The sequence below is a fragment of the Tiliqua scincoides genome, chromosome 3 (assembly GCF_035046505.1).
Source record: "Tiliqua scincoides isolate rTilSci1 chromosome 3, rTilSci1.hap2, whole genome shotgun sequence".
NCBI lineage: Eukaryota > Metazoa > Chordata > Lepidosauria > Squamata > Scincidae > Tiliqua > Tiliqua scincoides.
Genome location: NC_089823.1, coordinates 154,755,698 through 154,769,718, shown reverse-complemented (window position 1 = coordinate 154,769,718; position 14,021 = coordinate 154,755,698). Strand labels below are relative to the sequence as shown.

The 14,021-nt window shown below is 42.6% G+C and overlaps 2 protein-coding genes across 6 annotated transcripts in view; one reads left to right on the top strand and one right to left on the bottom strand.

Moving 5' to 3' along the window:
• The window catches only part of ANAPC16 (anaphase promoting complex subunit 16), a 30,554-nt gene extending 27,475 nt beyond the window's left edge, over nucleotides 1–3,079 (bottom strand). Inside the window, exon 1 of one of the 2 annotated variants that reach the window (XM_066621702.1) lies at nucleotides 2,994–3,079. Coding sequence is in view for 1 of the 2 variants with exons in the window: in XM_066621699.1 (XP_066477796.1) it covers nucleotides 2,651–2,667 (17 nt within the window). In the remaining variant the exon portion in view is untranslated. Of the gene's footprint in view, nucleotides 1–2,650; nucleotides 2,783–2,993 lie in introns of those variants that run through there. The other variant, XM_066621699.1, reaches the window with a different exon arrangement.
• The window catches only part of ASCC1 (activating signal cointegrator 1 complex subunit 1), an 82,734-nt gene continuing 71,625 nt past the window's right edge, over nucleotides 2,913–14,021 (top strand). Inside the window, exons 1-5 of one of the 4 annotated variants that reach the window (XM_066621697.1) lie at nucleotides 2,913–3,074; nucleotides 6,435–6,570; nucleotides 9,973–10,056; nucleotides 11,864–11,963; nucleotides 12,919–13,016. In XM_066621697.1, coding sequence (XP_066477794.1) covers nucleotides 6,462–6,570; nucleotides 9,973–10,056; nucleotides 11,864–11,963; nucleotides 12,919–13,016 — 391 coding nt within the window. In that variant the 5' untranslated portion in view covers nucleotides 2,913–3,074; nucleotides 6,435–6,461. Of the gene's footprint in view, nucleotides 3,079–6,434; nucleotides 6,571–9,884; nucleotides 9,942–9,972; nucleotides 10,057–11,863; nucleotides 11,964–12,918; nucleotides 13,017–14,021 lie in introns of those variants that run through there. The other 3 variants (XM_066621695.1, XM_066621698.1, XM_066621696.1) reach the window with 3 other exon arrangements.

Here is a 14,021-nt window from a genome sequence, read left to right as displayed (position 1 = left end):
AAGCTGTTCAAGAAAAAAAACAGCCAGAAGCAATAACAAATGTAGGGCAGACAGTCTGTAGCAAACCGAACAAACATCAAAAGTGAAAAATGTTAGTTTGCTGAAAATATCTGAAGATAATATTGTCATATTGTCATAGTGTAATATCCTTTACACTAAATACAAAATGAAAGCTAGACATTTGCTTGAAAGTAAATACCTACTGGGAAGAGACAGAACCACAGAATAGGAATTGGGGGTGGGGGGAAGATGGTGTTTCACAAACCTCGCTTGCTAAATTACTTAAGATGGCTAGCCAACTACTAACCCAATATTAAGTTGTTATGCTGCACCGAGCTAAACAAACGCATCGGTAAAGCAGCTACCACGTTTTCCAGACTCACAAAGAGAGTCTGGTCCAACAAGAAACTGACGGAACATACCAAGATCCAGGTCTACAGAGCTTGCGTCCTGAGTACACTTCTGTACTGCAGCGAGTCATGGACTCTTCACTCACAACAGGAGAGGAAACTGAATGCTTTCCACATGCGCTGCCTCCGACGTATTCTCGGCATCACCTGGCAGGACAAAGTTCCAAACAACACAGTCCTGGAACGTGCTGGAATCCCTAGCATGTATGCACTACTGAAACAGAGACGCCTGCGTTGGCTCGGTCATGTCGTGAGAATGGATGATGGGCGGATCCTAAAGGATCTCCTCTATGGAGAACTCGTGCAAGGAAAGCGCCCTACAGGTAGACCACAGCTGCGATACAAGGACATCTGCAAGAGGGATCTGAAGGCCTTAGGAGTGGACCTCAACAAGTGGGAAACCCTGGCCTCTGAGCGGCCCGCTTGGAGGCAGGCTGTGCAACATGGCCTTTCCCAGTTTGAAGAGACACTTGGCCAACAGTCTGAGGCTAAGAGGCAAAGAAGGAAGGCCCATAGCCAGGGAGACAGACCAGGGACAGACTGCACTTGCTCCCAGTGTGGAATGGATTGTCACTCCCGAATCGGCCTTTTCAGCCACACTAGACGCTGTTCCAGAACCACCTTTCAGAGCGTGATACCGTAGTCTTTCGAGACTGAAGGTTGCCAACTAGTATGCTGCACCTCTTCAGTATTTGTAGAAAACTCCTCATGGCCTCATTAACAGGGGCATCAGTGTTGATCACAGATAGCATAACATGCTAAAAGTAATGGACCCAGTCAACAACAGATCTAGCATATCTGCTTTGCATCATGGAGTGAACCAGATATTTATTGTGGCATCTTCATATGATCACAATGGGGAGCAGATTATATATGATGCAATGTAGTTGTAGACCACTGGGAACAATCCATTATTGTGCTGGAATCTAAGATCAACTGGCCTTGGAAACTAAGATCTAGTTTCTCTCAATGGATTTGGTTGCTGACCTTGGACTAGAAGTTCTCTGCAACGTTTAATGATGGTTTGTCAAAAGGCATTTAAAGGCACACATCTCAAACCAATTTCTGCACCCTGCTGATTTAAGAGTTGAGGGGCTATAATATTGCCTAATCTGGGGCTAAGAGGGCTGAAAATGACTGGAAGGCTTCCAAGATGTAATGACATTATGGAAAGCATCATGCAAAAAGTGAGAGATGCAAAGTAATCTGGAAGGTTACAAAAAAATGGCAGATGTGCTCTGACAAAAAAATGTGTGCTGATTTACCCCGAGATTATTGTGGGTACAGTATTGGTTACCTAAATCTACTGGGAATAAAGAACTTTCTCAGATTACAAAACAAAAATTACTTTCTGTTCAACTGATAGCCAGCTGAGGGTCACAAGGATAATTTTAAAATAATAAACTGAAGGGCAGAGATATTACACTGTAGTCAGTGTATTTGTAGGAAATAAATTCACAGTGTATTCGTAGGAAATAGATTCACTTGTAAGGGTTTCCAACAGCACGCAAAGAACCAAAAAGTAAACAGACAGGCAATTTTGCATGTTGTGGTATCTCTGTGTGAATTACCAGAAAAAACACATTTGCACAATCACCTGTATATATTGGAGGGAGGTACACTTTGGCATGTGTACACACTCCTCAGTGTACAGAGTTTGGCTTAGCTAGATTGGGTCATTCACTATCTCCAGAACATGACCTTCACAGGACTGTTGCAAGAATGAACCAATAACTATGTACACCATGAATCTTGCCAATTGATTATTGCGAATTCACCCCACCATCTGTTGGCTGGCTTCCTACTGCCCTGTCAGTGCCAATTGTGATTAATAACATATTCTCTGGACAGGAGATAAGATGGAATATAAGCCTTAAGAAATCCTATAAACTGTGTGTTTATATTAGACGGCAAGCTGCTGCTTAATACTGTTTCTCTCTGAACACTAAACACTGAAAAACAGGTAAGGGAGCCATTATGATGATCTTGTCCTTTATGCAGAAAAAAAAACCATCATTTTTAATGACACCTCCTCTCTTTAGCAAGCTGATTCTATAGAGTTATGCTGGCTGAAACATGACTAGTTCTGCACAGGAGGACCTGCTGTCTGTGCTACTAATGCAGGCTGCAATTCTATCCACACTTACCTGGGAGTAAGCCCCACAGGCTATAATGGGACTTACTTCTGAGTAGACATGCAAAGAGTTAGGCTCTCAGGCTGCAGTCCTCTCCACACTTACCTGGGAGTAAGCCCCATAGGCTATAATGGGACTTCTGAGTAGACAAAAGAGTAATTACGACAAAATACCGTAGTAATTACGGTATTGTACACCGTACTGCAAACTAGGCCGAGAATAACTTGCAAATACGGTACCGAAGGCGCTTGCGCAGTGCTGGGGAGCCGAATCGAAACGCGCATGCGCGTACTGGCTCCACCAACTGGAGGCTAATACGAGGCCGAACCACAGGCGGGCTGTTGTTACTCAACCCTATTAAACCGCTAGGCCGGCAACTACGGCCCTTTGGCTGATCTCACGGCGTGCGGGTGAGCGGAACAACCGGGCTTCCACGTCATCACCTTACCTCGTCCACTGGGGCTTTCACGTCAGTGCGAGGCCAGCAGGGCGGCGGCGTGCGCATAGATGGGACGGGGACGAGCACGCTGTACGTACGTAAAAGCGACGTGGGGGGCGCGTGCACGCGCGCGCTGGGTGGGGGGTTTGCAGCGCTTGCCGTTGGGTGCTATGGCAACCGGACGTGGACCGTTAGAGTTTAAAAGGCTTTGAAGGGAAACGACCGTTGAAGAGAAAACACAAAGTTGTTGGGCATATTGTGTGTAGTTGATGCATTCAGACTGCAGTCTTGAAGAACACTTCCCATTGCCTGTAAAGGGACTTACTTCTGAATAGACATGCAGAGGAGTGGGCTCTGAGGCTGCCATCTATCCACACTCACCTAGGAGTAAGCCCCATTGACTCCAGTGGGACTTACTTCTGAGTAGACAGGCATGAGCATGTACCCTCCAACACATGGGGGGGATAGTTACAGACAAGTATGAACTCATTTTGAGATTTGTTTTCCTGCAAAGTTTTTGGAGAGAATTGATTTTTTAAAGTTATAAATTGAATTTAAAATAAAATCAAATCATTAAAACCCTTGTGTGGCATATCAGTAAAAAGTGGCTTTAAAATGAGACCACGCCCAGATCAGCATCCCAACTGGTGCCCTCAGGACAGCTGGTTCCAGGGTCACTAGCCTGCCATTCTTTGATTAAAATTTTGAAAATTGACACAGCCATCCATGTATAGTATATACAATTTCACACAGTCAGGGTGACCAGATGGCACAGCCACACAAGAGGACCAGGAACCCCAAAATGTAGGACATCCAAGAAACATGAAGAATGTGACCAAAGAAAAGCTGAAAACCATCTTACATTGATTTCATATATATATTGCATGATGTCACATGAAAATAAACACCCCCAAATTTCATAAGGAGCTTGATTGGAAAAAGTGTGAGGATTTGACATGGAATGACCCAGAATGCCCACTTCACAGAGGGTGGGGGACAAAGCAGAAGAGCCACATGCCACACTGTAGCCAATGGGCACAGCAAATGTTTCTTGCTCTTCCCAGTGTTGGTTCAAGTCAGTGGTTCTCAGATGTTTAGCACTGGGACCCACTTTTTAAAAATGATAATCTGTCAGCACCCACCAGAAGTGATGTCATGACCACAAGTGACATCATCAAGCAGGAACATTTTTAACAATCCTAGGCTGCAATCCTACTCACACTTACCCAGGAGTAAGTCTCATTTACTATCATGATTAAAAGCATATACATAGTAGCCTGTTTAAAAGTACAGAGCTGTAACATTTCCCTAGATACAGTCACATACCATGGGAGCATCAAGTTGGTATGAAATTGGCCTGAAATTGGCTCATGACCCACCTAGTGGGTCCTGACCCACAGTTTGAGAAACACTGGTTTAAGTCATTTCTGCCCAACATTGCATATACACAACAGGGATGAAATGTGTATACTTGTGGACCAGGCAAAAACAGGTTCAGTATGGTAGGGGGACAAGGGACACCCTCTCTGATCTTACCTTCCCTCCTTTGCCAAACCACTTTGGGCAATATGCCACAGAATGGGCAAAGGCCTGAGGGAAGTCTTAATGGGGAAGAAAATATTACCACCTTTGCTAGATATAGACTGTGAGCCCAACCCCACGCATGTCTACTCATAAGTAAGTCCATTATAGTCAATGAGGCTTACTCCCAGGAAAGTGTGGATAGGCTTGTTGCCTAAGGCTTCCCCAGGCCTTTGATGTAGACAGGGAGATATCTGTGCAGGATTGTGTGTACAATTATCTCTAAGCCAAACTCTGTGTACTAAGGAGTGTGTATAGAGGCAAAAGATAGGATTGTTGTACCTTTAACAACAGTGCAAGAGACAGAATTTTTGAAGGTGCACAGTTCTCATCTCTGAATGAAACTTATACCCTCCTTGCACCGTCCAAAATTTTCTATCCTGCACAACTGCTAAAAGTACAGGAGCCTTGTCCCTTTTTGAATCGGGTCACTGTACTATACAGTTCTAACTGTGCAGCTTTTCTATGGCGCTCAGTTGTTTCTTTTTCTTGTCATTTTCTTCCCTAATAGCTATATTATGTCTGTGCTGAGTTTCCTACTACTTCTGTGTTTTCTTTTATCCTGGCGTATGCTACACTACAAATATGGATACTGGCACCAATAAAACATTTTAGCAGTGTTAGTTAAATGCAACTTCCATAGTCTCACCAGATACTGGGAGCAAGCAAGAGAGGTATCTATCTTGCTCTGTTTGTGAGGTTCCTGTTGGTTGACCCCTGCTGAAGGCAGAGTTTTGGTCTAGAGTAGGGTCTCTCCTGTCCAACTTCCCAGCACTGATCCAGACATGTCAGTGGGGCATGTGCTGCATCCTGTGGTGGTCGAAACAGTCACAGAGTTCTCCTCAAGGTAAGGGAACATTTGTTCCCTTACTTCGGGGCTGCAGTGCAACTGCATTAGTGCTGGAAAATTGGATAGCATTGTGCCCTTAATTTGATCCTGCAAAAACAGACCTTAAAATGTTATTGAGAGAAGCCTAAGTACAGGTGAAGCCTATTTATCTGCATTAGTTCCGTTCCGTGACTCGACGTGATTAACAAAAAGGCGTTGTGCTAAATGCCATAGAGTTACCCAAATACACTGCAGCCTGACACTTTCGGATGGAAGGAAACTAAGGCAGCTGTTATCAATCCCTTCCCCTCCATTCTCAGCCCTCCCCTAGCCAGCTGCCTAGCTTCTTTCACAGTTGGAATGCTGATCTTTTAAGAGTCCAGCCCTATGTGTTTCTAGTCAATGGGGCTTACTCCCAGGAAAGTGTGGAGAGGATTGTAGGCTATATTTCATGCTTTGCTTGGTGGGAAGGCTTGCTTGTGTCTGTGATTACCTACAGCATCTCAATGGGGGGGAATTTGGCAAACACTCCCTGGGTTTTTTAAAGCAATCCCCTCTGTTGCTACCACACCGGCCCCTGTGTGAGAGTGCTCCACCTAGCTGTACGTGTTTTGGCTACAGAGATTTTCGGCCTCCCCCTTCCCCTCTTCAGCTTCTTGGCTGGCTCAGGGGCTCCAGGAGTGTTTCCGTTCCTTTGCAAGGGGAACCTCTTCCAGGGCTATTTCCCTGCCTGGGCAAGGCAGAGCCTTTTTGCAGTGTTTTGGGCTGCCTGGAAATGAAGGGAGACGTCAGCACAGGGCAAAGTGTGTGTGACTTTCAGCACCCCTACCCCATTCTCGTCTGCAGAGACAAATCTGCAGATAAAAAAATCTGTGGATAAATAGGCTGCACCTGTACATGACTCTGCAAGGAGACAGGCGTTTTCTCTCTGAATGTTCTATTATGTTATGGATGTACTGATAATACTGTAATATTTTGCAAGCAAAAAAGAAACCCAAAGAGCTATATCCATTTGGATAAAATTAATTTTCTCTTTGCAGAGTTTGATTGTTAGAAGAAAAAGCAAAATGGAAATTCTACGACCAACGCTGGTAAAAATTGGAAGACGTCTTTACAGGAAGAACCATATTCGAGAGCAAACGTACCAGAATGAAGAGGAAGAGGATTTCTATTCAGGTGTGACAGTAATCTACATCAGTGGTTCTAACTTTTTTCACTTGCGTACCCCTTGGCAGCCCATGTCCATAAGCTGTGCCCTTCATATTAGCAAAATGTTTGTAACTTACTATAGTTGCTGTTATTTAAAATTTATATGTTTTCAATTACTGATCCATGTCTGATAATACACAAATTGAGGACCAAAAACTAGCAGGTGGTGGGGCTTTCATAGCTAGCTAGCTGCCTTCCTTCTTACCTTGCCAGCCCCACAAGGTCTGCTAATACAGATCTGGCCTTTTCTGCAATTATTCATGTTTTTCAAGTACCCCTAAAGGTACCTCTGGCGTTACATGTACCCCAGGTTGGGAACCACTGAACTGCAGAGTTCAGTCAGAGTTCAGTCATCTGTGAACATCATGTCTGCAGTCTGGAAGATCCATAGCAGAGCTCAAAAAGAGGTAGAGAATATGGTCCAACATAAGAGGCTTCTCAAGAGAGTGCCTAATGTGCCCCATCCCTTTTGTTCTGTGTGGCACTCAGGCAATAGATATAGGTACTCGAGATGGCAAGGAGGTCTCCGAGATTTTGTCTTCAGTTTGTTTAATATTGGTATGAGAGTAAATATGTAAAGATTATGAAATTTTATTTATTTAGATTTTATATAAACTTGATGGTATGGGAAAGTATGGTGAACCTGCTCTCTCTTTAGTAACTGAGGCCATACAGATAATCAGTAAAAATAAAAGGGAGTTTATTAAAGGGCCGGAGAAACAAATCGAATAAAAGAAATGGGGAGAGAATGCAGATGAAAAAGAAATGCAAGATGTGGATGGAAGGGAAAATAGGACTGCTCCAAAATGAGTTTGGCAAAAGTGGCATAGACATGAAAAAGGAAAGCAGAAAACAAAATAAAATACCTAAAGGCGTTGCTAGATATTTTCCTATCCTTAGCTACTTGTACTGTCCAAGAGAAAAGGAAGAGTCCTGCTTCTGAACCCCTAGATGGGTGAGCAAGCCTTTCACTAATCCATGGACAGTGACAAACTATTTTAATGGACATCTCTGTACATACCCTTAAAAAACTGATTGGAGAAATGCGGGTCAGCCATACAGTCCATCTCATCCTGTTACCTAGCCAGGTAGTTGCCCAGTCATTGGACATATGCCAATCGCTGCAAGAGGATTAGCCAGCTTTTTTGTACTCTGATGAATTCCAGACAGGAAATCCACATACAACTTGTCTGCGATGTTGTGGAACCCTTCCGTGATGGCACTGTTGAGGCTACTGTTAGAAGCCACTTTTTGGATTCTGAGACATTACATAAACCTTTCAGGGGCTAGAAAGTATATGAAAAGTAGACAAAAATGTTAAAGATTGTTAATATCAACTTGCCTTTGCTGTTATGATAGTATATGCAGTCAGGGCACAATCCTAACCAGGTCTACCTAGGAGTAAGTCCTATTTTGTTCAATGGGGCTTACTGTCAGGAAAGTGTGGTTAGGATTGCAGCCGTGCAGCCCAATCCTGAGCTGCCCGGGGCGCCCAGGCTTGGTGGCACCAAGAACGGCTGCCACCAGATCCTGCGTGCCCTATGCTACTGCGGGAGGCACCTTGGATGCCTCCCCTTCTCCTGGGTAAGGAAAGCAGCTCGTGTAAAGGTGCTCTTGTAGGGTGCAGGATTGGGCTCTCAGTTATCTAAACAAAGACAATGGTATCACCATTGACATCATAGACTTAACTCACAGATTGCTGTGAGATTCAGCAGGCTGTTGAAAAATGCCCCCATTGGTAAGTTGCACCGAAAATGAAATATTTGACATTTTGTTGTGGAGTGAAAGTTAAGAATGTATCAATGGTGCCATAGTTCATTCTCATTTAATGAGATACACAATGATTAATTGCAGTGGATTGCTTTTGCCATCAGCTCCTTGCAGCTGCCTTTAGAAATGCAGATGTAATCTTCTGATGTTGGCTTAGTAATAATTCAGAACCAAATGTTTGTGGAGTTAATGGTTCACAATGAAAGGTGAGCATAAAGTTTTCTTCAGAGAGCAGTGCTTCTTAGAAAAAAAAATTGCCTCCACATCAGCACAATTACTTTCAGGTCACATACTTCTGGGGGTGATGTCACGAGTCAGAACCCTGGGTGCCAGAGGGGCCAGCTACAACACTGTTTTTGCTTTTCTGTTCCTATAATTAAATGTTGAAATCAGTAGTACAAGTATTTTATGACAGAGATCTCTCTATTTTGTGTGAATGAATTTGTGCTTTTCTATAAATTTAATAAATAGCTAAAAGCCTTTATACACATTCTTGAAAGCAATACAGATCAGGCACATTTATTTACACATGATTCTATTTTAGTTACTTGTAACATAACCTGAATTTGTGGTTATAGAATCTGGAATTTTAAAAACTGTAAGGAGAGATTTGGGCTACAGTTCTGTACACACTATCCTGGGATTAAATTCCATTGAACACAATGGAATTTACTTCTGAGTAGACATATATAGGATTGCACTGTTAGTATGAGATTATGCCAATGCAGAATGAGTCTGAGAACCTCCTGGATGAACCAGCTTTTGTAGTCCATGAAAAAGACTGAAAGCTAAACAGCTTTCTTTGACTGATATGTGGGGCTGAAAGCTGTTTTTCTTTTCAAGAAGGTGCCATATTCCTGTAAAAATGATTGATTTTGTAAGCGTTTGTCTGTAGGCTTGAGAGCACAGTTTCAAATGTGGGAGTTGCTTGGAATCAGGGTTGATGGCTGTTTGCTTTAAAAGGACAGAGTTAATATGGCATTTGTTAATTTTTGATGTTTTTGTTTTGTAGAATTCCACTTATATTGTGAGACAATTAAAAAGGAACTAAGTTCTAGGACACTAAAAAGGTGGATCTTGTTTATCCATGGATTTTACATCCACAGATCTGGCTCAACATGGGTCCCCTGGACCCATGTTGAGCCAGACTTGGCTTCATCTGAATCCTCCAAAGGGGGCCAAAGCTGTGCTCCGGTCCCCTCCAGAATACTTTCGGAAGGTCTTCAGAATGGCCCCAAAGCCCTGGTGGACTTCTCCAGCCCTTCTAATGCCAGGATTAGATACATTTTGCGAGGATTGTGCTGCTGCCAGGGACGAAAGGTTTTCTTAAGAAACTTAGTATTTGCAATGCTGGCTTTCCAGGGGCTGTGGGGAGCCCACAGATGCCTGCACAGGGCTCCCCAAGCCTCTGAATGTCTAAACGTAGAGACTGTGACCCACTTCCGGTTTGCAATCACAAAACCAGAGGCAGATTGCGAGCTCTATTTTTAGACATTAGAGGGCTTGGGAAGCCCTGAAGTATTATCAACAGGCTCCCTGCAGTACCTGGGAGGCTGGCGCAGCAAGTAGTAAGTTTTAAAAAACCCTCTTTTGTTGCAGGTAGTGGCACAATCATGGCGATAGCTTGCTGCCTTTACTCCTCCCTATCCCTTAAGGGGCCAGCAACAAGGATTTCCTTGGCTGGTGAGTCACAGTTTACCAGTTTGGGAACCACTATCCTAACCCATACAAATTTCGTTGTTTTCTATGGGAAAAAATATTTTTAATTAATGCACTTTTGATGTACATGCCATTTTCTAGGAGTGTGTAACCCCCATATAAATTGAGAGCTATCTGTAAATGCTGGTATTTGCACATTACTATGTTTGATGGTTTGTATTCCTGTTATGATAGGAGGCACTTCTAACTGGGTGGTTCAGGTCCTATGCTGATGATCGGTTTATAATGCAAGAGCATTTGTACATTAACTTTTTATTTGAATGAGATATAGCTGTGTTAATTTAAGGAAGCATATCTATTTGTGAGAGATTGTATTTTCCCAGCACTCAGATTCTGATACACTGGCTCCCTGAATTGTGGATGTTTGAGTCATGGATAGCTGCATTGGCAGTTTTGCATGAGCCCAGTATGTACTTTGGTGGTGCATTTGCATAGGCATGGGGACTCTGGGCCAGCAAGAACTAGATGTTTTGACAAGTATGTTTTGACTTAAGTACAGACCTCTAGAACCTAAGTATGAAATTATGTACATTGTTGCTTCTGTAAGTTGAGTCCTCATGATTTATGACTACCTTGAGTGTGGTTGGGTGAATCCCTTTAAGCCTTATTTAAGGAAAGGAAGGGGGGAAAGTAGCTATGCAACAAGGCTCCATCCTCTGCTCCCATTCAGGCTGCATTATCCCATTATCCCCATTATCCCCATTATCTGGGAATAAAGCCCACTGAACTAAGTGAAACTTACATCTGAGTAAACAAGCATAAGATTGAGCTGTAAGTATGTCTTTCAACCAGGATTTGCTGAACTATCCCACAAAGTCCAAATGCAGTAACTCCTTGCTTCAATCTATATTACCATATTTTTGTACAGTCATTTCTGGTTCTTGATATGTTGGCAGAAATGTACCTTTGGTCTGTTATTATATGCTTCTGGCACAGTCCGATACAGAATTTTTAAATGAATAATTATCTACTTTTTTGCTATTTGCTATTTATTTTTAGAGCATAGTGGGTATAAAAATCAACTTGCTTGTGCAGCACCTTTTATGTACCCAGGAGCTTGAGGCATATTCATATGAACATTTAAAATATTCAGTGTTTCTGTGGTCTGTATTTTAATCACACCTCCAGCAAATGAGTCCTAGTTATTAGCATTACCTATAGGGTTTTCCAAGATAAGTCATGGTCTTTTTCAAGTTAGAAACATTATATATGAATTTTAAGGTGCTTTTTCATTTGACTTTATATAATGAGATCTTGTTTTCCACCTTTACATGTCTGCCAGTGGTGGGAGTGATATAATACAGAATATCGCTCAAACATGTTTTGAAATTATTCTTCTGCTCAGCTGTTTTTTTTCTGCTTAGCAGAAAAATAATTGCTGTATTTTCTTGAATTGAGAGCACCCCATTTTCCAACATATTATAGTCTGTTATTGAGGCCTTTGCCAAAATCACTTTGCTTCACATTTTCAGCTTTTGTTCATCTTTATCCACTGTTTGATATTTTGTAAATGGGCATATATATGGGCATTTCTCCCTACATAAGGGAGAAAAATAGATTCCCACTGGGCTTAGATTATATCCAAGGGGGTTGCTGCGCAATTAACTGCAACCACTGTGTTCTGAAGACATCTGCAAGATTTAAAAATTAGCATTCTGCTTTTTAATATAAAGGGTAGAAAAGTGAAATTAGAAGCAGGTGCTAGTTTCCTTAGCCACCTTGGTTTTACCAAGATTAAATATCTTAAAAAATGTTTCTCTGTTTTTTGTAGGTCCTATGGATGGCGTAGATGAGCCCTGTGATGCCTTTTTGGTAGATGAGACTGAAAGAGGTTACCAGTGTGCTGTGGATGTTCCCAGCGCACTGTTCAAGTGAGTTTAGAAGCAAACGTTCACAATTCCTTAACATGGAAATGGCTGTTTTCTGCAACAGATGATTAACTATTAATTGTATTCATAAGTGTTTTTTTTTTGGAAAGGTTTTGCAAACTACAAGGTGATTATCATCAAAATTTCTGCAAAAAATAGAAAAAAAATTTATTGCTGTTAGAACAGTAACTGTTCCACCAACATAGCCTGTACCTCTTGCTTCAGCTGTTTTTGATTCTGCCTCCTTTCCTTTCTAATCTCAGCTCTGTAAAATCTTCTTATTTTTTTCTTCTTCTATGAGATTCTGCCAAAGTGGATAGATATGGGCCCAATTCAAGGTGCTGGTTTTGACCTTTAAAGCCCTATACTGCTCTGGGCCAGGGTATCTTAGAGATCGCCTACTCCCATACAATCCGGCTTGTCCTCTTAGGTCATCAGAGAAGGCCTTTTTACAAGTGGCGCCGCCTAGGGAGGTACGTGGGGCGGCGGCAAGAAATAGGGCCTTCTCAGTAGTGGCACCAATGCTATGGAACTCCCTTCCCCTTGACTTAAGAATGGCTCCCTCTCTTGAGACCTTTCGGCGAGGCCTGAAGACCCTTCTGTTTAAACAAGCCTTCTGAGTTCTCGGCCTTTTTAACATCTTTTTAACATCTTTTAATATTTTTTACAGGCCTGATTCTTTTATGATTTGCTGCTGCTCTATGCTCTTTTTACCTATTTTTTATCTGACTGCTGTTTTTATGATATGTGTTAATATGTTTTTATTTGTTTTAAATTATGTTTTTTAATCTGTTGTAAGCTGCCTTGAGTCCCTTCGGGGAGAAAGGTAGGGTAAAAATAAAGTTGTTATTATTGTTGTTATTGTTAATACTAATCTTGTGGTGTTTGGAATGATTTAATCATTTCTTTTTTTCTCATTGATTCCTTCTTTTCTTATCTTCCCATGTAATACTTATAGATATATAATAGGAAAGAAAGGAGAAACGAAGAAAAAATTAGAAACAGAAACCCGAACCTCTATCAGTATTCCTAAGCTTGGAGTGGAAGGAGAAATTGGTGAGCTTTAGTCTTATGAAATGAATGTCCTATTTTACTTTTTCAAGATGATGTGAAAATGGGTGATGATAGGCATATTAAGGATCCAATCCTAAACTGACCCAGCACCAGCGCTGGGTGTTGTAAATGTGCTGTAAAGAACATTTATGGCACTCTCAGAGTAGGGAGTGCTGGCATCAGTCAGGCACCAGGTGCAGCGGTGCCAGAAGGAGGTTGTACTGCCGCTGGGGTTGAGTGCAACTACTGGGTAGTGGTGCAGCCTCTAGAGGGTGGGTGGGTTGGGGGAAGAACTGGGGCGGGAGGGGGGCTGTAGTGGCAGAGCTCTGCTCTGCTGGATACTGAACTCCATGTGGGGCCAGAAGGTCTGCGCCAGCAAAATAGCCAGTGCACACTTGAGAAGCCCCATTGCAGGGCTTGGGGCCTTCCCTGGGGAAGAGGACAAAAATCCCTTTCCCCCGAGGAGACCTCCGGCTGCTTCCCAGTGCCTGCTGGATATAGCAGTAGCCGCTTTGGCGCTGCTACTCCAGTGGGTGCTGGAAAACTCAGGATTGGGCTGTAATACTCCTTAATCAACCATCTTTTTTTGTTATCAAGAATAATTATAATAATACAGGTATTTCTATACAGCCTTTCTTGGTCCTCAGATCTCTCCTTAGACTTTATTCAAGGCGGTTTACATAGGCAGGCAAATTAAATCCCCATAGGGATTTTTACAATTTGAAAGAAGGTTTCTATCTTTCAAGAAACCGCAACATTCAGATGTTTCTTTCTTGATCTGGTCGCACATTCTGGCCTCCATTCTCCCACACTCAGAGCAGATGGAATAGCTTGGCTCAGCTTGTCAGCTGCTTCAAGGTCGCACGGTGCCGGTGGCCTCGAACTGGCAACCTTCGGATGTTATCTTCAGGCAAATGGAGGCTCAACCTTCTAGACCAGACCTCCTGCTGTCCCAGTGAATGTTGTGTAAGATAGATGCAGGACCAGTCTGCTGATTACAGCAATTTG